Genomic DNA, 25,474 nt, shown 5'->3' on the forward strand with positions numbered 1-25,474 from the left:
GTTGGCTGGCGACCAACTTTGTTGAAAGCGATTAGTTGAAAGGCCGTTCGGACGAGGCGATTTTTGCTTTCAACTAAAAGTTGCCTGAAAAATCGCCTCGTGCGAAAGCCCTATAACACCGACCATAGTCGAACTCTGTTTGTTTTTGGTTTCGATAGGAAATCGGCTATTTTTGTACATCTCTAAAAGCGACTACAGAGATGAAGTCTCCTAATCATTACACTTCTCAGATTTTAATAGTATTACAGTTGAATATTACAGCATAAAGGATTGCTCAGTGAACTACTTCCTGGTAATATATGTACTGTATGTTTGAAAAGTAAATTTTCAAGCTATGAGTGATAACGAAAAAAATGCGTCTACCGAGGACGACACGGAAGAAAGGTATGTTTCTCCATCTCTTGTAACTTTAGAATATGTATGTATCTAGGATTATAATTTATAATTTTTAGCTTTTCTCAGCTGCCTTTGATTAAAACTCGTGTCCGGAAGAGCCTAAATGAGCTTCGACATCCCAGGCAAAAGTTTTGTGCTCGTTGGGAAAGAGATTTCCCATGGCTTAAGGCGGATAAAGTAGATGAATCTGTTGGTATATGTACCGTGTGTAACAAGCACCTGGTGTGTAAAAAAAGTCATTTGGAGCGCCATCAGAAATCATATAAACATCAGAGACTTCAGAACTACGAATCCTTCGATGCAGAATGCGAACCATCGCAAACAAATGAACCTGAATTTATGGAGTGCGGAAAGTACAAGAATTTAATATATAGTCTGTAGAAAGTTAGCATTATAACTCATTTTTTGCAGGCGGGAATTCGGGCAAGCTGAGCAGGAATTTGGTCAGGCGATTGAATTAGATCCAGACTACAATGTAGATGTAAGTAAGATCACACACTCTAATGCACTTAGCCGAATTTTGAGGGACTTCCTTATTACTAGCGAGATCCTGATAGAAAATTTAAGAGGAATTCTGCAAGTAAACTAAAGCCGCAAGAGCAACAATCAACCACGAATTGTTCTATTTTAGCTGAAGGCATCACAAATAAGAGTTTCAAGTTAGACCGTTTCAAATTGCTCAAGCGTGTCGATCGCGACCGTAATGCTCTCAATGAGTATTACCTAATTCGCAAAAGGCAGCATTCGCCACTAATTCAACCATGCAGGGATACATTCGACTTATTTTTTGATAGCGTCTGTGCAACTGTGAAGTCACTACCACCGAAATTAGGTGCTGAGGTGAAGGGTCGAATTTCTCAGTTGATAGCCGAATTTGAGTTGCGTGCGATATGTGAACGAGAAGCTCAAGAAGCCACTTCATTACCTTCAACAACATCTGAAAATTCTACAATGGTAGTTGGTGCAACTACTACTCTTCAACAAGAAACCACACCATCGGTAACACAGGAGTCAGCGGTTATAGATCCGACTACTGGAGTTCCACATATCGTTTACACATTCCAGCCTAAAGGAGAATGATTTCACAGTTAAGATACTAGCATGAAAATTGTGGGAGAGAGTAAATGTCCACCTAATTTATTTTCTCTATCGAAAGTAAATGTTAGTCGTGAGTATTTTAATTAAATTCTTTGAAACAAAAAGCATTGAATTTCCGCGTCGTATAGTTTATATTATAATCATTTCAATTCTCTTTAGTGTGTATAATTATACCAAACCGACATTTTGAAAGCTTGTAGATAATTAAAACGCATAAAATATTTCAACAGTTTAATCATTTTTACAAGCTTTTATTTAACTTGCTCATCCCACGGAAATTTCCAATTTAAATTATTATTTTTTTTTTTTGATAATGGCATATGTCAATTACTGCGTTCCTTTATACATTCCAGATAATCCCATTTCACAGCCAGAATAAACAGAATACGTTTGAAATATACGTTAACATATCATCAGGAACGTTCTAAAGAATAAGTAAACAAAACGTTCCAAACGTTCAGAATGAATTAAGAAATACAGCCTTAGTAAAGCTTAAAGCGCAGTTAGTCAACGACGTAGCGTAAACGTAGGTTGACGTACGTAGCAGCATATCAAATTTACTGCTGATAGATAGAGAGAGGGAAGCAACGGCAACGTCACCGCCATGCGGTGGTGAGTTTTCGTTAACACGCGAATCCCATAAGGTAGATCGTGTCTGCGCCAACCTGCGTCTACGTTACGTCGTTGACTGTTTGAGCTTTTAAAATTAGTCAAGAACATAAACCAACTGGTATGTAAACCCGAGTCAGCTGACACGATCTGTCTTATGTCATGTAAATGAAAACCACAGTATATACAGTAATAAACCTTTTTGAGTACTCCTCGGGGGGTAAAATCTGATCAGGGTTGATAATGAGAAGGAGCAAGAATTTTGCCGATTCAGAGTTGCATACAAATTTACTGTGAAAGGTAGCAACAACCGTACTATGGCAGAGTGGCATAGGTAATTTTGTAAACAAACACTTCTTATAATTGTAAGAGATAATTGCTATTTTTTGCAATATTCCGATATCCAGTGTGTAGCCAGAGGCAATGGCATGTGAGCCTCACTAAAATCTACTCATCATGTTGGAGCAGCTCCGGGTAATGGACCATTAAATGTGCTGGCTGAACTTATGGCCACCATAACCTTCCNATATTTCAACAGTTTAATCATTTTTACAAGCTTTTATTTAACTTGCTCATCCCACGGAAATTTCCAATTTAAATTATTATTTTTTTTTTTTGATAATGGCATATGTCAATTACTGCGTTCCTTTATACATTCCAGATAATCCCATTTCACAGCCAGAATAAACAGAATACGTTTGAAATATACGTTAACATATCATCAGGAACGTTCTAAAGAATAAGTAAACAAAACGTTCCAAACGTTCAGAATGAATTAAGAAATACAGCCTTAGTAAAGCTTAAAGCGCAGTTAGTCAACGACGTAGCGTAAACGTAGGTTGACGTACGTAGCAGCATATCAAATTTACTGCTGATAGATAGAGAGAGGGAAGCAACGGCAACGTCACCGCCATGCGGTGGTGAGTTTTCGTTAACACGCGAATCCCATAAGGTAGATCGTGTCTGCGCCAACCTGCGTCTACGTTACGTCGTTGACTGTTTGAGCTTTTAAAATTAGTCAAGAACATAAACCAACTGGTATGTAAACCCGAGTCAGCTGACACGATCTGTCTTATGTCATGTAAATGAAAACCACAGTATATACAGTAATAAACCTTTTTGAGTACTCCTCGGGGGGTAAAATCTGATCAGGGTTGATAATGAGAAGGAGCAAGAATTTTGCCGATTCAGAGTTGCATACAAATTTACTGTGAAAGGTAGCAACAACCGTACTATGGCAGAGTGGCATAGGTAATTTTGTAAACAAACACTTCTTATAATTGTAAGAGATAATTGCTATTTTTTGCAATATTCCGATATCCAGTGTGTAGCCAGAGGCAATGGCATGTGAGCCTCACTAAAATCTACTCATCATGTTGGAGCAGCTCCGGGTAATGGACCATTAAATGTGCTGGCTGAACTTATGGCCACCATAACCTTCCGAGTCTCCAGCAAATGCGTGTGCTGAGTTTATACGGTAGTCATTCATAGCAATTACTATTGTATGTGTGTATGATTCATATTTGTGAATTCTATACTTTGATGTTGAGTATCTCCGCTGAGCTCCGGGTAATGGTCGCTCAAACTTGGGAGTGCTTAATGAGCTCTCTGGGCGGATGCGCTGGCAGGCTTCAATAGAGTCTCTATAACTATACCAACCTTGTCTTGTTTTGGAATAAAGACTTAAATATATTCGGAAGTTTAGAATTTTCCATGATAAATTCACAAGTTTCACGTTTTTCATAAAAACATAATCTTACAATGGATATTTTATTGATTTTAAATTTACATTTAAGAAAACTCCATCCAGTGCTATAATTACGATTTGATTTTCCAGTTAAAAGAAACACAGGCAATAATTATGTACTTTACTATTGATATTATTCTTAATTAAGCATTGATATTATATTTAAACGNTTAAATTTACATTTAAGAAAACTCCATCCAGTGCTATAATTACGATTTGATTTTCCAGTTANGCAGATGGTAAAAAAGTTATAAGTTCCTATTCAAAATACGTTTAAAATATTTGAAATTTACTATTGGATAAGGTTTTTTGTTGAAAACTAAGTAGTTTATATTTAGCTACAATCTATTATAGCATGAAAAATTGTAGTTAAAAAGGTAAGTTTATGAAAAGGCATTGATGAATGGCAACACTGTAGTAAGTAACACTTNAAACATAATCTTACAATGGATATTTTATTGATTTTAAATTTACATTTAAGAAAACTCCATCCAGTGCTATAATTACGATTTGATTTTCCAGTTAAAAGAAACACAGGCAATAATTATGTACTTTACTATTGATATTATTCTTAATTAAGCATTGATATTATATTTAAACGACATTTTGTTCATAAATAACACAATTATATATATTTTATCCTCGAAAAGGACTTTTTATAATCATTAGAAGAATTTCCCCNGTGTAGCCGTGCTCGCAAAACGAAAACGCTGCACACAACCCAAAAGTACTCCTCGGGGACCAGTTGGTGAAAATCTGCGAAAAGGTTTATTATTGTATATACTGTGATGAAAACACAACACTGCAGAATTTTCCTGTAGTTTTTTTCGTATCAGCTGATTTCTTCTTTCTATAGATGGCNTGTAAACAAACACTTCTTATAATTGTAAGAGATAATTGCTATTTTTTGCAATATTCCGATATCCAGTGTGTAGCCAGAGGCAANGGCCACTTCGTCAGTTTTGCAGATGGTAAAAAAGTTATAAGTTCCTATTCAAAATACGTTTAAAATATTTGAAATTTACTATTGGATAAGGTTTTTTGTTGAAAACTAAGTAGTTTATATTTAGCTACAATCTATTATAGCATGAAAAATTGTAGTTAAAAAGGTAAGTTTATGAAAAGGCATTGATGAATGGCAACACTGTAGTAAGTAACACTTAGGGCTCCAGTAATCGACAAAATTCTGCGTATACAGACTGCGTTTGAGTATACGTTCTGCGTTCTTCACTGATTTCAGCTTAAATAGCAAGACTCTTGAGTAAAGCAGTGTTGCCAGATAAATTTCGTTTGGAGCTAAAACGGTCGAAAAAAGCAAAATAATAGGTCCTTTCCCGTACGCAACGCGGGATCCTGCGGGTGCCCAAAATAGCCCAGAAACAAAATGGGTAATAGAGAGCGAAAATTGGAACGTATTGGATCGGACTTTTTCTCCGGGTGAAAATGGATGAAGCGTCAAAGTGCATATCAGCTGTTTTGTGTTTACATGCTGTTGCATTTACTTGGTGCTTTTAAGGGATAGTGAATGTATTTTCAATCTTCGTATTCTTAAAATCAAATTTGTGAAACACAAATTCAATTTCCAAGAGTTTGCATTTAAGGACAAAAGCGAAAACGGCGCGAATCAGCTGTTTCTAGTGATGTGCGGAGTCAATATTTCTAAGTATATATCGATATTCGGTACCGATTTAAAAAGTATCCAATACTCTCGATACTCGGTACCGAAACATTTAGGTTTCGAATAAAACCGCACATGGGCCAAAAATGTGGAAAAAACTGTTCAGGGGAGACTCGCTTATGAAAACCCGTATGTAGGAGCCAATAGAGCTTTTAATACGGATTCAAATGAAAGATGTATATGTCGGTTCGAAGCCATAATGCAGAGAAACTCTTACTTGTTTGAAGCATTTTTGTTCCAGCTTAATCGGACGATATCATTTTTGTGGGCCTGGGGGCAGATTCTGTAATGAGTTAGCGAAAATTTTCGAATCGGCATCTGTTTTGTTGACGTATGATATGAAATATTTTTACGTCAACAAGTGCGATATCGATCCGAAACCTGTCGCTAACTGGTTACAGAATCTCCCGCTGAAAGGCTTCTTCATCCGTAAATTTTCCGCATTTTTCTTGAACCTTGGATCAACTAAGATTGAAACTGATAAAATAATATTTCTCTGTTGCGACAACTTCAAGTGTTTTAGCCGATATCATATGAAATAGTAATTAAAATTTTTTCCTAAACTTGAAATGCATATAATTGCGAAGTTTTAATGTAAAGAATCGGTATCGGGTACCGAAAAGGAAGTACTGGGTACCGAAATCTTTTTTAAGTATTGGGTACCGAGTATTGGATACCGAAAATTCAGCACATCACTAACAACGAGCGCAATTAAATTTTTCAATAGGTGCGTTGCCTTGGGTGCGTTCGTTTAAAATCTCCAGTAAAAAACCAACCAACAGCAAAATTCCGGCGAAATGTCACCAGTTCTATCACAAGAGAAAAATATCCAAAACAGTACGCGAACAGAAAATTTGCAGAAACTGGCAAGTTAGACGAACAGCTGATATAGTTTTTGTTTACATTCAAAAGTGTAAAATTTAAAACGTACGAAAACTCATTACAAAGTGGTATCCTGACACAGTTTATTGATTAAACAAATAACTACTTACTTCTTACAAATTTAATTAGTCGCATTTGTCATTTTTAACTTCCAAACCATCAAATTCGATTTTGTGATTTGCGTAAATTCGAACCAACTGTTTTTGAACAGCTGTTTTCCTGTTGGCAAATTGCAAACATTTTTCCAGCAGACAAAAAATTATGCAAATGCTAAAGGCTCTCCAGCTAGCCAGCGCACAGCATTACATATCGTCGCTTTGGTAAAAAAATTGTATGTAATTTTTGGCAGGTTTTGGGAAATCGGTGCTAAAGATTCAGTCACAATTTTTCAAAAGCTCTACATTCTTTTTTTACCAAAATTTAATGCCATCTGTATGACATACTAAAAATCACACACACAGCAGGTAAGCAAAAGGCTAAAACTGTTGAAACTACTTATTATACACATACGACTATCCATTGCATGGGATTGGTGTGATTTTGTCGTACGTACCATACAATTTGTCACATAAGACAATATTTTAATAACTTTTCAATTTCATCAAACTATGAAAATTTGGCCGTTTGTGAAATTTTTCGTCGCATACAACAAAATGTTGACCGAGTCGCTTGCGAACTTGCAAACGGACGACAACGTTGACGGCTGAACCGACCCGAGCGGGGCTTAGTAATCTCGGTAACTAAAGAAGATATCCAAAAAGTGATAAGAACAATCGAAAGATCCATATTTAAAAAAATGCCTCTTAACCTAAAAATCGTCAAGATGACGCTTACGACAATCTTTTACCCAGGCGATGATATGTAGAAATCTGTTGATTTTTCGCCTTAACGTGATAAATATTGAACGACGCGAATACGCACGCGATCTATCAACTTGAATCGCGATTCCAATACCACAATAAATATTGGACGTGTAGCAGTCGCCTTTGTTGCTATTTCCCTCTTTCCTTCGGCGATAAATTTATCGATTGGGTAATCAATTAACTTTGAACATATGGCAGCGCTTAAATATATTATGCGACTGCGTCCTCTTTCTGTCTGTACATCACACCATCCTTTGACTCGTAGTTTACAGTAGCATTGTTCGCGGAGAAAACTTAAATATAGTATAATACATAAATAATTTTTCATATGCAAAAATATTTTTAGGAGAACGGTTGAAATGTTGTTTTATATTTCGTAAGACAAAATTCGATATTTGCTAATTCGTTTGTATACTAATTTTCTGTTTCGGCGTTCGGAACGGAATTGGCGGCAATTTCTTTTCATAATTCATTCGTAAAATGGAGTTTGTTTGTTTAAGGAACGTAAATATAAAAGACGAACCCGATGATTATGTCGAGAATATAGAGAGCATGGAAGGCGCAGTTGAGCCCGAAGAAAGGACTATAGTGGATGTAGATCCAATGAACTTGTTGGAACCTGTATCAGAACGTGCCAGCGATGACGATCAGGATAAAGCTAATGTAGCAACAAACGGTGACGATGAGGGAACTACTGATAAATGGCAAAATTGGATTAAGACATATCCATGGCTGTTGCGTAGTTCGGGAAAACGTCTTGGTTTTTGTCTTTATTGTGGCAAAAATTTATCAGTCGAGGGAATTTATTCTCTGCAAAGACACGATTCCGCGTTAATACACAAAGAAAGACATCAAAATTACGAAGCATTCTTACACAGCTGCAAGGAATCACTTGATGAGTGAGTATAGAGAAAGGTTATTGAATATCGTTTAAAACAAACTTTGCGTATACAAATTCTTAGGGACGGTTTATCGGCTATAAAAAAGGAAGTTGACGAAGATAATGCAGAACGCCTCTATGCAGAATTAATATCGAAGCGTTTGGCCAGGTCCAAAGAACTAAACGATTACAATTGGAAAAATTGGCTAAACGCTCACACCTGGTTGGTACGCGGGCATAGCGAAGACGATATTGGAACTAAGGGTTATTGCAAATACTGCAAATGTATTTTCGACGCCGAATTTTCTCTTAATAGACAAAGGCATGAACAATCTGCAAAGCATAGACTTGGTGAAAAATTGTTTTTAAATGAAGCAAATGGAATCGAACCAAATAGTAACACAGAAGTCAATAGTGAAATAACTGAAACGGCCAATGACGAAGCGGAACAAGTAAATAATGATGAAAACGCAACTGGAATAGAAAACCATGTAGCCAGGTTCGAAATCGGCAATTAACTAATTATTTTAACTGTTACACATTGAATTATACACATTACAGCAAGGTGTTAAAAGGAAGATTATTCGATAAAGTGTCGAGCTCTAGTTCCCAACGTTGTTGTCGTGTTTGCAGAGTAGTAATGGACAAACACAGCTGTCGCAAGCACTTAAAATCAAAATTACACAGGAGAAATATGCAGGCTCTGGCAATTAGCTATCGAAAGGATAAAAAGTAGGTAACATACATACTTTCATATTTGATACTTGTAGTTTTTTACCCTCATAAAATATCCTTTTGAATATGTACCTAATAAGATTTACATCTTTTTCACAGAATCAGTATATGCCCATCAAACCCTAACAACATACAAGTCGACTGGAGCAAATATACCAAAATTCATAGCTGGATTTGTGCAGATCCAGATGATCCTAAATATGCATACTGTTCTTATTGTGAGAAACGTTTTATGTATGGCTTGTCGACCGTAAAAAGGACCTTACATGAAAAATCACAGTCGCACCGCGAAGCAATTAAACGAAAACAAGAAAATGGTGGTGTTGAAAGCAATAATACTACTAATAAATTAGAAAAAAAGCAGCAGAATGAAGAGACCAATGCGGAACTAGAATGTGACGAAAATGAACGCACAGCAAATGATAGCAGCTTAAAACGGTAAGAATAATCAATACATACATGCATATGCATGTACATACGACTATGTATTCAATAATCAAGATTTGTTCACTTCAGCAAACGAGATATTTATACCGATGAGTGGTTTGAATTAAACCCATGTTATCAGAGAAACAAAGACAATGAGGACTACATTTATTGTAAATGTTGTAAAGTGCTTCTCCTAACCAAAAATTTAAACATCGGCAAACATGAAAGGGCCGAGCGCCACCGATTTTCCCAAAATGCACTAGCTCAAGAAGCAAAGAAAGAGCAACAGCAGCAAACAAATTCGTAAGTATATACAAGAATTGTTAAATAACCACATAAAGGACATTTATTAAGGTTTCGCGAATTTAGTCAAGTCTCTAAGGAGAAGCATGTAAGTTTATCCTGGATAAGACGTTCAAGGAACGGGCAAACATTTTGCAAGTTTTGCCGAGTGGTACTTTCGAGGAAATACAGACCTGCTGTGCACGAGCGAACAGAGCGCCATAAATTCGCAACGCAAAAGTTTCTTACTAGAAGGAAGGCACAAGAGAGCAAAAGGTATGAATGATATTAAATATTGAAAGTAAAGCGACAAAAACTTGGTACGTGGCTTCTAAATGTAAACAAACTATCATTTTCACTTTAAAGACTTTTTAAATATATGTACTTAAATATTATGTATATGTATTTATATTAAATTTATAGTTTAAAAACGGAGAATAACCAAAATGCCAGCTCACGTGAGGAAGGTGCTGTCAGTGAGGAAGAGATGAAACCATTAATGGAAGACGCTGATGAAGACGAAGTGAATTGGCATCAGAAATATGTGTGGCTATCATTTAGCGAAACTGAAACCCGCGAGCACTATGGCTATTGCAATTACTGTAAGCAAAGTGTTTTCGTACCCACTACAAAATTCGCTTCGAAGCATGAGTGTACTGCTAATCACATACGTTCGTATCTGACTCAACAAAACGGAACTGAAAACTCAAAGAATCCCAAGACAGAAAATACACAACCTCAAGTTAATAGCGGCACGAAATTTAAGTTGTATAAATGGCTTTTACCAGACCCAGAAGAGAATAGAAGTTTTGGTTATTGTAAATTTTGCAAAACTCGCGTTACGACCGAGGGACTTATGGCATTGGCTCACCACAACTCACGAAATCACAGGAAGGCCACTGCAATCTTTTTGCAAAATCATAAAGATGAAGGTTTGGAAGGAATTGCACAAGACAGTTTATTCGAAGATAGGTGGGTGTGAAATAGCTAAATAAATTAAAATAAACTTCATTATACAAATAAAAATATCTAAATGTATTTCATATAGTGCGTCTCAGCAACTACGTAACTTAGAGGCCATTAATCAAGATGAATCTGGATCAGAGACATCATTGGCTACAAGATTGACAAACGCTCATACGGAAATGCTTAGCTTAATACGCGAGATGAAGGGTAACAAGACGCGCCAGAATACAACATTGTTATCGGGACCACTATCAGCAGCTGCATCGCTATCGCCCTCTGATGCTGATATTTGTTATTCACGCGTATCTGAGCAACATAATGGCAAGTTGGAATTGAATGTCTTAAGTCAAGCTAAGCGAGAGCGCAATACTTACGATTTGTTCTTTGAAAGTATGAATGAAACTGTGAAAAGACTACCAACGGATTTGGCTGCAGAGAGCAGAGTTAAAATTATGCAAATCGTGTACGATTTAGAAATGCGTGCTTTGAAACGTAAATCACAGCAATCAGGTCGTAGTCCCAATACGACACCGCTGTCTTCGCGTTCAACCATCGCCATGCGAGAACGTAGCACTTCCATCACAAATCCAAGCGCCGCTGATGTGGTCATTCCAGAAAACGAACAAAGTACAAATCAAAGCAACACACGTGAAACATCATAAATATACATAAATTACATTGCATTATATAACATACAACAACATACGTACTCTACATACATGCAAACCTTTTCTATTGCAATTTTTTAATTTACTTCAAATTTTTTAACAATGCCTGTTTTTTTTTTTTGTCTGCGTATAATTTTTGGTGTGCCAATATCGGAACTGTTTAGAAATTCATTCCTTCGCTATACAAATACCCTGCAAACCGAAATCTAAGAGTATCGGAAATGTGTCCCGAATCCTTGCCACAAACTCGTAAAGAGATTTTTGTACGATTTCTTAAAAAAATTGTGGAAAGATTTCCTCAGCGCAGCATTATTGTCATCAAATGATCGAAGTGTGCAATGTACGTTTCATTTTAGAAATTTCGTACAATAAATCGGGGAAGGGGAATTATGATATCTCTAATATTCAGATTTATCTGAAAGTATGGTTTGCAGGTAATTATGTACATATATTGATTTTAGTTTTGAATGTTTATGTATGACAATTCGTTTTAATATCTTCAATTCAAATTAGTTCATAATTTACTAAAAGGTTATTGTGAGAGCATCTGTTGTCTCTTAGGAGTTAATTCCAATATTAAAGCTCGGCACTATACATTGCCTAAATGCAATTTTTAATTACTATATAGTAGCCATTGAGTAATTCATAACAGTTCCGCTCCATTGCAAGTAAAAAAAAAGAAAACGTAATGTAAGCTTCATTAAATTGATATCTTTAATTTTTCTTTGTAAAAATAAAATTGAAAATGCGTTTTAATATAGTACATATAATGCAGACATGCTTAGTACGTACTTTCATAGAAATATGATACTGGTAATTTTATATAATGGGTCCTAGGTAGCGTGAGTTTCAAGAAGACTTTGTTGCCATGAGGAGCTATACATTGTCTACATTCCCCGCTGGACCAACATCTTTTGCCTTTCTCCATCTCAATATGGACAGAGCTAAAATATGTGCTCAACGTTAGTCTACATATGTATCCGTATTAGTGTTGCGGGGATACCAAATATTGATATGGGCTTTTCTTCGTTAAGAGCTGGTCTAAAATCGAAAAAAGATTGTGGGCTTTTTCGAGATGCAATCACAACCACAGTGTTGCACGAATTATTAAAGTATCACGTTCGGTGTGAATTTCTAGCAACGTTTTATCAGGAAGTTGCAACAGTCAGGCAGGTTCTGCATTCACTTCCGAGTGAATATCAACAAAATGCGTTTTGAATTCAAATTGCCAAGGATTGATTATTCACTCGGAAGTGAATTGCAGAACTTGCTTGAGTTTTGCAAATTTTCATCAGTGCTGCAGTATTGCCGCTTTTATTACGTGCCTCGAACAGGTTTGCATATCTATAGCCTTTTCCAGGATATGTTATGGTGGATTTACAAGACCTGAAGCACCACTGATAAGCCTCAATCAGTTCTTTTTCTTCCGTTTGACGGTTTGGGTCGAGACCTATTTGCCAATTTCCTCTCTCTTTTGCGAATTTGCGCCAGTTTTTCATATCGAGTGGCAACGTATCCTTCTGCACGTTGTCTTTTTATTTTGTTCGTAGAAGGCCATGCTTTCGTTGTCCACCCGTGGGTGCCGAGTAGAACGATCTTTTCACTGGAGCGTCGTTATCCATGCGTACAGCTTTACTATGCTCATGTTAAAAAGCCCACACAGTTCGTCATTCCATCGGATGCCGTCGCCCGGCGCATAGGGCCGTTGATCTTGCGGCGACATCTTCTGCGTCATATAAAATAACGGGCATTATACTTGTTGAGCGTAATTGGCTCAATCAGTTAGTTGACTTCAATCTTTCAATGGTTGTTTCAGTTGAGATAGCCTACAGGGATCGTTGCTGCAACCTTTCTTTCTATTCTATCTGCTATCACAAAGCTGGGCAGCGTCTGCTCGACGGGCGTTCTGCTTGGGAAGACGCGAAAGCTTCATTCAACTGCACAACTTGTTCGCACGCACACAGTGACATCAGCTGCACACACACTACAAAAATGCTCTGCCGAAATTGACCACCTCTGTTCTAGGGCCTTGCGATCTCCATGTACACAGATAGTTTTCAGCTAAGGATTTCAGTCTCTCTTATGGGAAATAATGGTTGTCGTGAGGGAACAACATGGGCTAGTCTATCAATCGATTCCGTTAAGCTAAGCTAACGGAAGCCCTGGAAACTTATTATTTCGGACCGAATTGAGATGGGTTTGAGTCGGCAGGTGGTTAGTGTTGTAGTGTCGTTCCGGATACTTAGACCCGACTGTCATAGGAGCGAGGTGGGTAGTGTCGTGAGGTGTGCTTTTACTAGCGGAACATATATTTGGTACGTCGGGGTCGAGTTAAGTCGACTGCAGTTTCCAGACCTTAGCTCGCGACAGCTGAAGCTCTTGGTTTGCGCTTGGGCTCCAATTACGACATTACTGGTGCGAGATTCTCTAAACGTGGTGATGGGTTCTCTTATGAATGTCGTTTATGGCTTGTCGATATGTCGTCGGGCCCAGCGTTAGGCTTGCGTTTGTCAGGATCTCGTCCGCAAGTTCGTTGCACTGTGACATGCCTAGTAAGAGGCTCTGACTGGGAAAGTTGAGGAGCCGCTGTTCAGTTGCGGTTGAGACGATACCAGAGAGCATCCCGTTGCTCTTTGGAGTGCGGAGTTCGGACAAGTCAGTACATTCGTACACTGTTTCCTACTAGTCTCCAACAGGTGAAGCATAACTTGAGATCGGCCGGCTAATTACCTACCTTGTATGCACGGTGCACGTGTTGCCAACAAAGTTTCTTTGTGATTGCGCCAAGCTGCTGTCGAGCGATATGTCGCTGCCCTAAACTTTGCCCAAAATTGCGGTTGTGTGTTCAGAGAACAAGAGTAAGCTGTCAAAGGTAACGTCACTAATTCTAGGATTATTCACCGTCGGAATTGGTGCATGTCTAATTGCCGCTTGATCCTCATACAGGTGGTAAATAGGGTTACCCTTGGTTTCGTATGACAGAGGATTAAGCTCCGTACAGCGAAGAGTGGGTGCACAGGCCATCAATTCCATTGCCGGACGTTATCGTCAACGTTTAACTGGGATACACCTTAAGGCCACAAATGTCTTCACGACAGGGCGAAGAAGAGTTATCAGGCGATAGGACACCCCATTGTTGGCTGATTTACTTGGCTTTAGTAGTGAAACCACTCTCCGTGATATCCACACACCGGAAATTAAGGGGGACGAGGGGGCTGCGTCCATCATTGAAGTCCTTGATGGGGTATTCTGCTCCCGCTGGACCCAATTTATTTAGCATCAGCAACCACATATCGTCTTGAACGTCACTGCTGGTGAAAGTAAGAGGAGCAGGAGTTAAAGTGGTAACGATACTGCACAATGTGGTAAGTGACGAAGCGTGATCTACCACCAATGCCTTACATAGCTCATTTAATCTAACGCAACTCGGCGCAGCTTCATCCCTTGGATCTACAGGGGACTAGAAACTGTGTGATGCATTTTGGAACGAATTTCCGTCATCCTGTGTCAAATTTGGTTTGGAGACAAACTGGTTTCGGCATTGTGCCACATAAAGTGTCATTTTTCGTTTCGGAGAAAATAAATCATACAACCACCCTCTCGGAAACAACAGCCACAAAGGAAACTATATGATCTGCTCTGAATGTATCCGAAGTTTACAATAGTTCTATAGGTGGCTCTATTCGGTGCACGTATTGCACCTAACAGATGTGCAATCCGGATATACCTTTCTCAGGCATATGATGCTGGAATGTTTCTGGTGGGGGGTTGGACTCGCCCCAATCAGAAGGGTGTGGAATATGTTTGGTGTAAGGTGTTACCCCCGAAACAAGATTAGGACGCCGAAATTAAACTCTTGAAAGAGTAAAACTCGGGTCATTCTGGTTTATAGAACTGACTGTCATGGGAATGTATAACAGATTCTTCCATCTTCTCGGACTAAATCTAGACTTGGAAGAGTCCAATAACCACTGGTCCGGACGCGGAAAATTGCTTGCAGAAAGGCCCTCGCCAAGGAACGTCAGGAGGCATGTCTACGAACTGACCCATTAAACAACCTCTGGACCCAACTGCATACCGACAGGATTTAAATGGCTTTCACAAGGAGTCGGTCTCAAGTTACATAGACTCCCGACACGTGAATGGCTATTTGGGCACACAACCAACCGACGTGGACGAGACAGAACTTTGTCTGCCTAGAGGGTCTCGCACCACAATAGCCCAACTTCGCTATGGCTACTGCAGCAGGCTAAGCACATACCTGAATGGGTGCCCGTCAAGCGGAGAGCCGCTGCATGACCTACGGCATCTCTTCGCATGCCCCCAGAACCCCACCCCTGTCTCTTTGCACAGACCCGGTGGAAGTTGCACACTTCTTGGGCCTCCACTTAGCTGAGCCTGACGCCAACGTTGACGGACGAGTCGACCGGAGTGGGGCTTAGGAGCCGCTACAACAACAACGCCGTTCGCATATCGCCATTAACGAATAATGGCCTCCTTCTCGCATCTATTGCACATGATCGGCATCAACTGCCCACTTATCCAGACTAGACCTTGATATACACAACGTTTGTATGTCCTGCACGCGAAAGATCCTGATAATGTACTCACCATCTCTTCAGATGCCAACTAATGTCCCTCTTTCTTTGGATTGACCCCGTCGAAGCAATGCGTCTATGTTCTACGGTTAGTTGAGCTTGCGACAACGAATAGTGGCGATCTTAGCAATGCGAAGTATCCGATGCAATATAAACCCCAAAACTCGGGAGCGATTGAACGTTTCAAGGCGGTTTTGATAAATTACAGCTAAATAGAAGGCTTCTAACGAATAAATAAAAATATGGGATACCCTTCATGGAAATCTTCATTATGTATTTTCTTTTTAATGGCTGGCCAAAATCATTTACTCGTATCAGTCCAAATATGTTCATTTCTCTCCAGGCGAAATTTTAACATTGTGACTTAATTAGATACAAAAGCTCTAAAACTTTAACCTGATTTATATAAAAATTTTAACTAAGGCAACAAAGTTTAAAAAGACTTTGCAAACCAGCGAGCGCAAAAAAATTTTGTGAGACATTTTATACTTATAGTTACTTAGTAACAACTTATACCTCTTTAGTAATAATAAAGATACATACTTTTAGACTTAAAAATACTATGCACACACATAGTCATTTGCTATGTTGGGTTTTAGGAGATTTCATGTTCATAGCACATTGTGAAGCATCTGCATGGTTCCACTCATTTTTTGGTTGGCTAACATCGACTGGTTCAACAACGCATTCGGAAGGTACAATGGTTAATAATTCAATTTCACGAACACCGCCTAACAAATGTGATGGCGACAGCGATGTGTGTTCCTCGGGCCGCACATAGGCGTGCACACTTATTGCGGATTGAGGAAAGGAATCTTCATTTGCACCAGTTGGGTGTTGCTTTTCATTTTCTTTGCTAGTTCCAATGGTTGAAGCTTGTTTAGAACTAACACCGACTATACTTATACCATCTCCATTGCCATCTTTTTTCCTATGACCTTTTCGCAAAGTAACCTGTTCGTTGGCTTCCAACGCTTCATCGATTGGGGGTCTGGTCGCATGAATTGGAAACATGAATTTGACATCTAGAAAACTGCATAATTCATCAATACCGTCCAATGCCTGCACCATCTCTTTAGAGCTGCTTCCCGGAAGATGACCTCTGATAGTTGTTACATATGCTTGAAGTTTATTCCGTGCTATAGAAATTATTGTTTGAGCATTCTTCAATTCCAAGTTGATAAGATCTTGACTCTAAGAGTAAATAGAAAATAATTACATTTAGTAAAAAGCGTATTACAACAATATATTTGGTTGATACATTTTTCGAATATCCTTCTGCGATGGCGCTTGATTCCTCAGGGACATCTTTTCTTAATCTCGATATTGCAGCAGAGTCTACAGCATTTTGTGTTTGTAATTTGCCTATTTGTTGCTTCATTTTAGACAAATTATCAGCAGTAGAAACTGTAGCACTATTTTGGAGTTTGCTAAAATGCTCTTTAGCTTCATAAGAACTACTTGATTTGAGCGAGTTTTGCGGTGCCGGTGATTTGTTGGCTCCAGTCTTCCTCAATGCACCAGCAGTTTGCTTGTGGACCGTAAAGTAAACAAAGGCATTTGAAGGACGTTCAAATCTTTTGGGCATAATCATATGCAAAGCATGACGTAGAATTAAATTTACATCCACATTGGTGGGATATCGCATTAGGTAGGTAAGGCAAGTTGTCTGATCACTCAAAAGCAATTTATCTCTAATACGTATCAGCATTGCTACTAGAATGTAGTTTGGCAAGTCGAAGTGGTCACTATCTGCGAAAATTGCATCCCAAATAACCAGCAAGTCAAGGAGTGGAAATTCTCGACCGAAGAGTAGACGAAGCCAACGGCTATTAAAAAAAAATGCAGGTATTTGCAAATTAGTTACAATATAATTTACTTACATTCCAAATATATGTAGCGGTATGTCAAGTTTCAGCAGGTAATTATGCAAATGTAAATCTTCCTTGGCAAGAATTTTCTCGCGTATGGAATTTAGTTGACTTATGACTTCCACACCGGGTCCCAATGCTGGCTTTGACTAAAATTTGCAATGGGCTTTATTACATACATATATTCTTTCATTTGATTTCTTAACCTACATCACCGTCCGAAGCAACACTTTCATTGGGTGGCTGCACGAAGCTTTTTATTCGATAATACGACTCGATAGATGACATCAACCGCGAAAACAAAGAGCTAAACAAGTATAAAATCATTGAAAAAATAATCACATTAGAAGTACACTTACTAAGAATCAGCTTCCAAATAATTTGGATCAAGTACGCTCAACAAAAGGTCACTGAAAAATTCCAATATTCTATGTATTCGTATTACGTTCCGAATTGGTTGCATATTACCTGGTTTGATGCTGAGATATTTCTGAAAAATGCAGCAGTGATTGCTGATCACCATACAAAACAAATAAAATAGGTGCAAGAATTTCATGCATTCCTTGGCGGTAGCACATATACGGGTGTTCCCGTGCATAATAGAAAAGAATATTGCACTGTAAAAACTTCAATTGTAATTTTTGACTATTTGTACCGAAAAATTCAACAAACCATGGCATCTTGAATGATTTTCTTACGAAAGAAGTCCACGCCTGGAAATGTTCGAATGACATCTTGACTTATAACAGCGAAAAGTTCTTGGTCACTGAAATACTGGTTCCACACGCTCTTAAATATTGAAATATGAAAATTATTCAACATGGAATATCTTATATTGTTTTAGAATGTATGTATGTATGTACATATTTTTTTCGTGATACAAATATTTAAAAAATAAAAATAATAAAAAAATAAATATTTGTATCGTGCAGTGTTGGCACTAATCGATTGATTTTTTAAACAATTAGTTAATTCGATTAAATTCTATCCGATTACAGTTAATCATGATTAACTTTAATCTGATTAAACAGTTAATAGTAACCGCGATTAAAAAAATTTGTTTTTAATCATTAACTCTTAATTTGATTCAGTAGGTTTGGTGATTAATTAATTTATGCTGGAATTTTCCTGTGCACACAAAGCCAGTTAATCGGGTATGGCTAAGTCGGGTTTCCTCATCAATCGAACAAATTTGGTGTGCATTTGCATTAAGATCTATACGAACATACGTTTTACAAACTAGGTTTTAATATCCCTCTGCACATGTGCGCTGGGTTGTAAAAGTTCCCAGTTTATGTATTACTAATAATAATTATAATTTTTCTTTTATTTTATGTGCTTTTTGTAAGCATAAAACATAAAATAATTACTAGAACTGGTGTTTGCCAGCGATTAAGGATTAAAAAATTTAATCATTAATCATACGGGTGATTACGATTAATTAATTTTAATCGGCAATCGCGATTAACATTTTAATCGTTAATTTTTAATCGTTGATCAGATTAACATTTTGTTTTTCTTAAAGGATTGTCACAAAACGAATTTTTTAGCTAATGATGCAGAACTATTCGTTAGACATTTCATGTTTCATATAGTGTAGCAATTTCGTTGCAAAATCTTGTATAGCTTTCTTTCTTAATTTTCTGCATTTTTGGACTAAGTTGAAAACTTTAAATAAACGCATCACATAAAAAACTCCGTTTCCTTTTTTAAATTGGGCTTGTTAGTAAATAAACGGTATCTACTTTTTAGGTATGCATACGCAAGTTTTCTACCAAAGTTTAAATGTAACATTTGAAAAATTCCGATTTTATATCTAATCGTGTTTTTTATATTTTGACCCAGAACAGCGCTATTTCTAGAACTGTTTATTAACAGACCTTTTTTATTGTATGTTACCGCAAAACTTTGGACCACGTCCACAGATTTCGATAATTCTTTTTCTATCAGAAAGGTGTCTCAAGGGTGGTTCCATACTAATTTGATTATATCCTATCATTTGTTCTTGAAGAAATTAACGGTACTATAATATTTTTATATGAGAAAGCGTTTATACATACCTCTTCCGATTGCGATAGTGGATTGTCATCAGGCACTGCAATATCATGTGGATCTTTTATAAACTCGTCTTTGAGTTTCTCATACCTAACAAAGATATATTCATATACTTAAGTAAAACAGTTCAGAAATTTCTTCACAAAATATTTATTTAAGGAAATAATTCCCACCTTTTCCTTTGCTTTCCTCTTTGTTCTTTCCAATTGCGGTAATCTGGGTTCAAAACACGTAGCAATAACGACCAATATATACTACGAAACTTTGAGACCTTCAAGTCCCCCTCAAATGCTTGTTCACGTATATATTCTGGATCGTTGTCTAAGTACTTCAAGAGATTCTCCCATTCTTCACTGTTTGGATAGACGAATTGCATAATCTCATTTATAGGTAGCTGAATTCCTAAGATATTTCAATGACTTCAGCCTATCTAAGAAGTTTTCTTGATAAAGCGCATCGTTATCAAAATAGCTGATAGGTGACATCATCACTAATGAGGATTTAGTGGCATCGCCGCACTTGCTGTGAATCCTTAACGACATATAGCTGACAATGACACAGGTGATAATGGCATGCATGTGTACTCCTATCAAAGACTTATAACAGACAATGTCTTGCAGCGCTGACTTATAAAAAGTCCATTGTAGAAAGTGTCGCTTGAATGCCATCAGCGATCACTGCATGACAAATTCATGCACAGGCCGTCATCGACCAAATTACCATTTCAATGAAAAAGTCGTGAACGACTTCCATATAAAAGGAGCCCGAAGTCATTTAAGACGTAACATGGCCGTATAGGACACTTAAGTGACTAATGCTTGACACACGTACATATAAAAGAAAGACTCGTTGATTAATATACATAGGTATTGATCAATTAAGTATTTGAATATGGTATGTAGTTAAATGTAGGAATCTCTTATGGAAACAAAATACATATATATATATATATATATGTATATGGTATCGGCAGTATTATAGGGCGTAGCAAGTTACCGCCCTTTTATATAAATACTCAGTCCAATAGTAGTTAGTGAAATGTCGTCCATAGCCACGACGTAGATAATCGTTCTATCATTCTTGGTCCATGGCTATATAAGCAATTACTGGCAAAATCATAGAGTTAAGTCATGTCAACGTGGTCTAGAAGTGAAAGATAAGAAACAAAGGCTGACTTTATCCTAGTCAACTAAGCCTATACGAACTCAGTTTCATATCAGCAGGCACGTTTCCAGTTTTTGTGTCCAATAAGCATCAACCATTTGTGATTGTAGATGCGCGATTGATGATAAGAACCAAATATTAAAACAATAAAAAATGTAATAAACTTTTTCTTTAATCTGAATTACCTATACCGTTCCGCCGAAGACATTGCATCGGTTGTAGTTAGTTCTTGTCCTCTCTCCTCCTTTATGTTTGTAGAAATTTCAGAGTTATCTTGTGGCATATATTGTTTTATAGCTTCAATACCCCTCACATACATCTTCTAATAAAACTTTATTCGTTTTTTATTTTAATCATTGCCACAAATATTAGTTTTACTTATTTTATCCAAAAATCTTTGTATTTTATAAAAGGTGAACCCGAATTTACATTTGTTTTCATCAATTGACAAGTGTTGCCTCTTTTCGTAAAAGCTGCCTCCTACCAAGATTACCCAACACCTAGTGATATCAAATAATTAGTACATGGGTATGTAAACATTCGGTACTTTTTGTGTACATATCTGTAGTGCCATATTGTTTCACTGGAAAACGAAAGAAAAGTAAACAAAGCAATGAAAACAACGAAAACCAAAATTATCCAAAATTATTGCCAGCCACTTTAAACACACACTTTAGGTAAAATTCATTCATATAAACAAATGCTCAGCTGACGACACCGCTTTCGAAAACTTTTTTCTCAAAAGCAGTTATAAATACAACGTCGTGTTCTTGCGTGATCTTGTATTTTTGATTCATGGTATACACGTATGTACATACATATTGCACACCATTTTCAAAAGAGGCCCAACTTAAAAATCGGATCAGAAAATATAACTGCTTGTGGATGGTACAGATTCAACGCAATTCATAGATACAAAGATATAACAACAGGTTTATAGTTACGAGATTATAACCATGAATAAACAAATGTTGCATTAATTGGAGACAAATCCTACGAATCGATTTATGCAATAAAATCGGCCTATAAATTTTCCGAGTTGTGCGTTTTTTGAAGATATGTACTTAAATGGTAACTCTATTTAACTTTTTGGAAAAATAGCAACTTGCATTTTCGGGGATATCACGAAAAACTTAAAGTCTATATTTATTGTAAGAAATTCGCTGTACCTAAACTTTATTGACTGACTGTGTATGTAACTCGACACATGACGGTTCTTACATTTTATTCCTACCAGTTATAATTAATGGATCAAAATTTCTCTGCATCCATCTAAATATCTTGCATGAACTCCAGAATTGTTGTTGTGAGGTTCAAAAATACGCTATTTATTCCTGAACATATTTTCAAAAATTTATAAATTAATTATATATCAAATGACCAGTGATATTCCTTTCAATTTAATGATGTTCTGCAGCTTCCTTGGCCTGGCTCTCGGCCCATTTTTGTTTGTTTGCGGGCGAGTTTGCTAAAAAGTGAATAAAATTTTGGAATATAAACACATACATACATTTAATAAAATTGCAGCAATTTTCTTTCATACCTAATTTGCTGATTTTATAGAATACTGGAATGCACAGACCAAAAGCAATGAAATAATATTTCCAAATCCATTGATTCTGTATGTAGTGTTTTAGCGGAAATTGAGCGATTTTTGCGCTGAAAGTATACGGGTACTTCATGGGGCGACCAACTTTCTCAACAGGCTTATCAGACATTTTGATGATTCTGTTTTCATAAGATATTTACCATAAGAAATGTTAAATATATTTGTTAATAATTATGTAACTTACAATCGGACTTCCACGGGCAAAAACAGCAACGCAGCACACTTTGCAGTTCCTCTTCTTTAAACTCCTTTTATTCACAATAAAGTTGTCAAAAACCTGCCAGTGTTACCTTGGCAAATGCTAGTAATATAATAAAGCAACTCTGTTCAAGGTTTTGTCGTATAGATGCCGCTGAAATACATTTCACATTTACAGGTCTATTCTGCGCTGGTAATAAAAGTTTTGTAACCGGTAAATTAAGTTCCTGTCAAATTTTAAACCCTTTTCGAATTCTGTGTACTCTTGTAAGCGGTAAATTTTGTTACCATCTCATAAGCTGGTAACAAAGTATTGCCCCGTGAAATATGCAATGCCAGAATCTCCACAATTATTCATAGCTGAATTGCTGAATATTTTAACTTCATTACCAACGTAATTAGAATCGCGGTGACAAGAACTGGTAACATTTTTTGGTAATAAAATTTTCCGGTTACAAAATCTTTGGTAACGTGCAGAATAGACCTGTTACCTGTTACAGGTCTATTCTGCGCTTGTAACATAAATTTTGTAACCGGTAATTAAAGTGTCTGTCAATTTTTAAACCTTTTTCGCATTCTGTGCGCTCTTGTAACCGGTAAATTCGGTTACCATCTCATAAGCTGGTAATAAAATATTGCCCCGTGAAATATGCAGCACAAGAATTTCCACAAATCTCCATAGCTGAACTGCTGAATATTTTCACTGCATTACCAACGTACCTAGAATCGCGGTGACAAGAAGTGGTAACATTTTTTGGTAATACAAATTTCTGGTCACAAAATCTTCGGTAACGTAATAAAAAGTTTGTAACCGTTTGTTTTAAACCCTTTTCGCATTCTCTATGCTCTTGTAACCGGTAAATTTTGTTACCATCTCATAAGCTAGTAACAAATTATTGCCCCGTGAAATATTCAATGCCAGGATTTGCACAATTCTTCATAGCTGAATTGTTGAATATTTTAACTGCATTACCAACGTACCTAGAATCGCGGTGACAAGAACTGGTAACATTTTTTGGTAATACAATTTTCCGGTTACAAAATCTTCGGTAACGTAATAAAAAGCGCTGATAATAAAAAGTTTGTAACCGGTAAATAAAGTTCCTGTAAATTTTGAAACCCTTTTCACATTCTCTGTACTCTTGTAAACGGTAAATTTATTTACCATCCCATAAGCTGGTAACAAAGTATTGCCCAGTGAAATATGCAGCACAAGAATTTGCACAAATCTCCATAGCTGAACTGCTGAATATTTTAACTGCATTACCAACAAACCTAGAATCGCGGTGACAAGAACTGGTAACATTTTTTGGTAATAAAATTTTCCGGTTACAAAATCTTCGATAACGTGCTGAATAGACCTGTTAGAAGGATTGACAGTTAAGGGCCGGTTGTTCAATGTCTGATTAGCACAAATCGGAGGTAGAAGCTCCGGTTAGATACAACGACTGCTTTATCGATCACATGTTATATGCATGATGTCGAAATCGTCGATAATGATGTTTAGCCGGCAAGTAGTGATAACCAGACATTGAACAACCGGCCCTAAGGGCCGTTTGCACCATGTCTAGTTAACGCTAACTGGAGGTACATCCTTCAGTTAAGCACGTCAACTGCTTTATCGAGCACATGTTATATGATGGGTGTCGATAACGTCGATAAAGATGTTTAACTGGGAGTTAGAATTAACTAGACATGGTGCAAACGGCCCTAAGAGGCTTTATACTTTTCCTGTTTTTCAATGATGCGACATTTCTTAAACTGGGTATCGCTTAAAAGGTGTTCGCACAAGGCGATTTTGCGTTCAACTTTAGCGTTCAACTCACGCAGGGTTGCATGAAAAAAAGTTGAATGACTGGCGACCAACTTTGTTTGTTGCAAAGTTGAAGAAGAAGATACCTACGTTCCAATTATCGCTCTCTGTTACCCATTTTCTTGAGTACGGGAATGATTTCTGGGCTGTTTTGGGCACACGCGGGATCCCGCGTTGCGTACGGGAAAGAACCTTTAGGGCCGGTTACTCAATGTCTGGTTAACACTAATCTCCGGTTAAACATAGATATCGGCGTTACTGACTCCCTGTTATATGTATGGAGTCGAAGACGTCGATAACCATGTTTGACCGCAGATTAGTGTTAACCAGACATTGAGTAACTGGCCCTTAGTCTGTGTTCAGACACGAAATATTATCGGCGATTTCTCTTTTGGTGTTACCCTTTTCTAATTTTTGTAAAAGCTCGAAATCCGAATTTATGTATATGGTGTTTGTTGTATACCAGCTAGACTTGTATAAAAAAAAACATTAATTAAACAAAAGACAAATACCAAATGCCAAAACCGGTCAAAATATGGCGATTCTTCTATTTACTATTTGTGGAATCGGCATCGGCCGATTCTTCCCCCATAAGCCGATTAGTCGGCATCGGTACATTCCTGAAAAAAAAAAAAATTGGAATCGGTCGGCCTCTAGTCTAAGCATCTTTTAAAAACTACAAAAATGGAAAATAGCACTATGGCTCAGAAATGTAGATATTTGCCATGAAAAATCGGACTAGTGGTTCTCGAGTTATATCAAAAAAAAGACCACCAAAGGTGACAATTTCCCCTATATGATAGTTACTAACTTCAAATCGATATATCTCGATTCCTAGACGTGACCCAGCGAAACGCCGGGACACGTATAACTTCTTTTTTACCGATATAACTTTCCCCGGTAGTTTGAACCCTTCCCGATCACTGACCCCTA

General features: G+C 37.3%; 4 protein-coding genes across 9 annotated transcripts; 2 read left to right on the top strand and 2 right to left on the bottom strand.

Moving 5' to 3' along the window:
* Positions 1-133: 133 nt before the first annotated feature.
* On the top strand, positions 134-1,882 carry LOC108368146 (protein suppressor of variegation 3-7-like). 2 transcript variants are annotated; one of them, XR_001848332.1, is made up of 5 exons: positions 134-384; positions 453-749; positions 808-877; positions 940-1,564; positions 1,848-1,882. XR_001848332.1 is itself a non-coding variant. In XM_017622930.1 (4 exons), the coding sequence occupies exons 1-4, from the start codon at positions 335-337 to the stop codon at positions 1,474-1,476; spliced, it is 954 nt and encodes a 317-aa protein (XP_017478419.1). In that variant the 5' UTR covers positions 134-334; the 3' UTR covers positions 1,477-1,727. The 2 variants fall into 2 exon arrangements, 1 of the variants encoding a protein (XP_017478419.1); XM_017622930.1 differs by lacking the exon at positions 1,848-1,882 and having other exon boundaries at positions 940-1,727.
* A 5,594-nt stretch (positions 1,883-7,476) lies between these two features.
* On the top strand, positions 7,477-11,281 carry Su(var)3-7 (Suppressor of variegation 3-7). Of its 3 annotated transcripts, XM_017622927.1 has the most exons (9): positions 7,477-7,649; positions 7,774-8,172; positions 8,236-8,652; positions 8,715-8,885; positions 8,988-9,326; positions 9,405-9,620; positions 9,672-9,875; positions 10,023-10,571; positions 10,648-11,281. In XM_017622927.1, the coding sequence occupies exons 1-9, from the start codon at positions 7,633-7,635 to the stop codon at positions 11,225-11,227; spliced, it is 2,892 nt and encodes a 963-aa protein (XP_017478416.1). In that variant the 5' UTR covers positions 7,477-7,632; the 3' UTR covers positions 11,228-11,281. The 3 variants fall into 3 exon arrangements, with proteins under 3 accessions (XP_017478416.1, XP_017478415.1, XP_017478417.1); XM_017622926.1 differs by having other exon boundaries at positions 7,478-8,172; XM_017622928.1 differs by having other exon boundaries at positions 7,479-8,172; positions 9,687-9,875.
* Positions 11,282-16,079: 4,798 nt separating this feature from the next.
* On the bottom strand, positions 16,080-21,431 carry TBC1D5 (TBC1 domain family member 5). Of its 3 annotated transcripts, XM_017622933.1 has the most exons (11): positions 21,107-21,431; positions 19,931-20,110; positions 19,763-19,847; positions 18,375-18,491; positions 18,171-18,319; positions 18,062-18,112; positions 17,913-18,009; positions 17,715-17,851; positions 17,093-17,660; positions 16,884-17,025; positions 16,546-16,822 (listed from the first exon to the last, which is right to left on the bottom strand). In XM_017622933.1, exons 1-11 carry the CDS (start codon positions 21,238-21,240, stop codon positions 16,734-16,736), a joined length of 1,749 nt encoding a protein of 582 aa, XP_017478422.1. In that variant the 5' UTR covers positions 21,241-21,431; the 3' UTR covers positions 16,546-16,733. The 3 variants fall into 3 exon arrangements, with proteins under 3 accessions (XP_017478420.1, XP_017478421.1, XP_017478422.1); XM_017622931.1 differs by having other exon boundaries at positions 16,080-17,025; positions 21,107-21,430; XM_017622932.1 differs by having other exon boundaries at positions 16,080-17,025; positions 19,931-20,952; positions 21,107-21,193.
* Positions 21,432-22,198: 767 nt separating this feature from the next.
* Positions 22,199-22,815, bottom strand: roh (reduction of Rh1). The gene is made up of 3 exons (XM_017622934.1): positions 22,715-22,815; positions 22,465-22,649; positions 22,199-22,389 (listed from the first exon to the last, which is right to left on the bottom strand). Exons 2-3 carry the CDS (start codon positions 22,637-22,639, stop codon positions 22,322-22,324), a joined length of 243 nt encoding a protein of 80 aa, XP_017478423.1. The 5' UTR covers positions 22,640-22,649; positions 22,715-22,815; the 3' UTR covers positions 22,199-22,321.
* Between the last annotated feature and the right edge of the window lie 2,659 nt (positions 22,816-25,474).

This window comes from Rhagoletis zephyria, unplaced genomic scaffold (genome assembly GCF_001687245.7).
Source record: "Rhagoletis zephyria isolate East Lansing unplaced genomic scaffold, Rhagoletis_zephyria_1.1 Rzeph_scaffold_02976, whole genome shotgun sequence".
Lineage (NCBI taxonomy): Eukaryota > Metazoa > Arthropoda > Insecta > Diptera > Tephritidae > Rhagoletis > Rhagoletis zephyria.

Coding starts and splice junctions, on each gene's coding strand:
- LOC108368146 (XM_017622930.1), top strand. CDS start 335: ATGAGTGATAACGAAAAAAATGCGTCTACCGAGGACGACACGGAAGAA. Junction 385..452: donor GAGGACGACACGGAAGAAAG/GTATGTTTCTCC, acceptor TATAATTTTTAG/CTTTTCTCAGCTGCCTTTGA. Junction 878..939: donor ATCCAGACTACAATGTAGAT/GTAAGTAAGATC, acceptor CCTTATTACTAG/CGAGATCCTGATAGAAAATT.
- TBC1D5 (XM_017622931.1), bottom strand. CDS start 21,240: ATGTATGTGAGGGGTATTGAAGCTATAAAACAATATATGCCACAAGAT. Junction 18,492..19,762: donor CACTATCGCAATCGGAAGAG/GTATGTATAAAC, acceptor TCAATATTTAAG/AGCGTGTGGAACCAGTATTT. Junction 18,113..18,170: donor ATATCTCAGCATCAAACCAG/GTAATATGCAAC, acceptor GGAATTTTTCAG/TGACCTTTTGTTGAGCGTAC.
- roh (XM_017622934.1), bottom strand. CDS start 22,639: ATGTCTGATAAGCCTGTTGAGAAAGTTGGTCGCCCCATGAAGTACCCG. Junction 22,390..22,464: donor CTATAAAATCAGCAAATTAG/GTATGAAAGAAA, acceptor TTCACTTTTTAG/CAAACTCGCCCGCAAACAAA.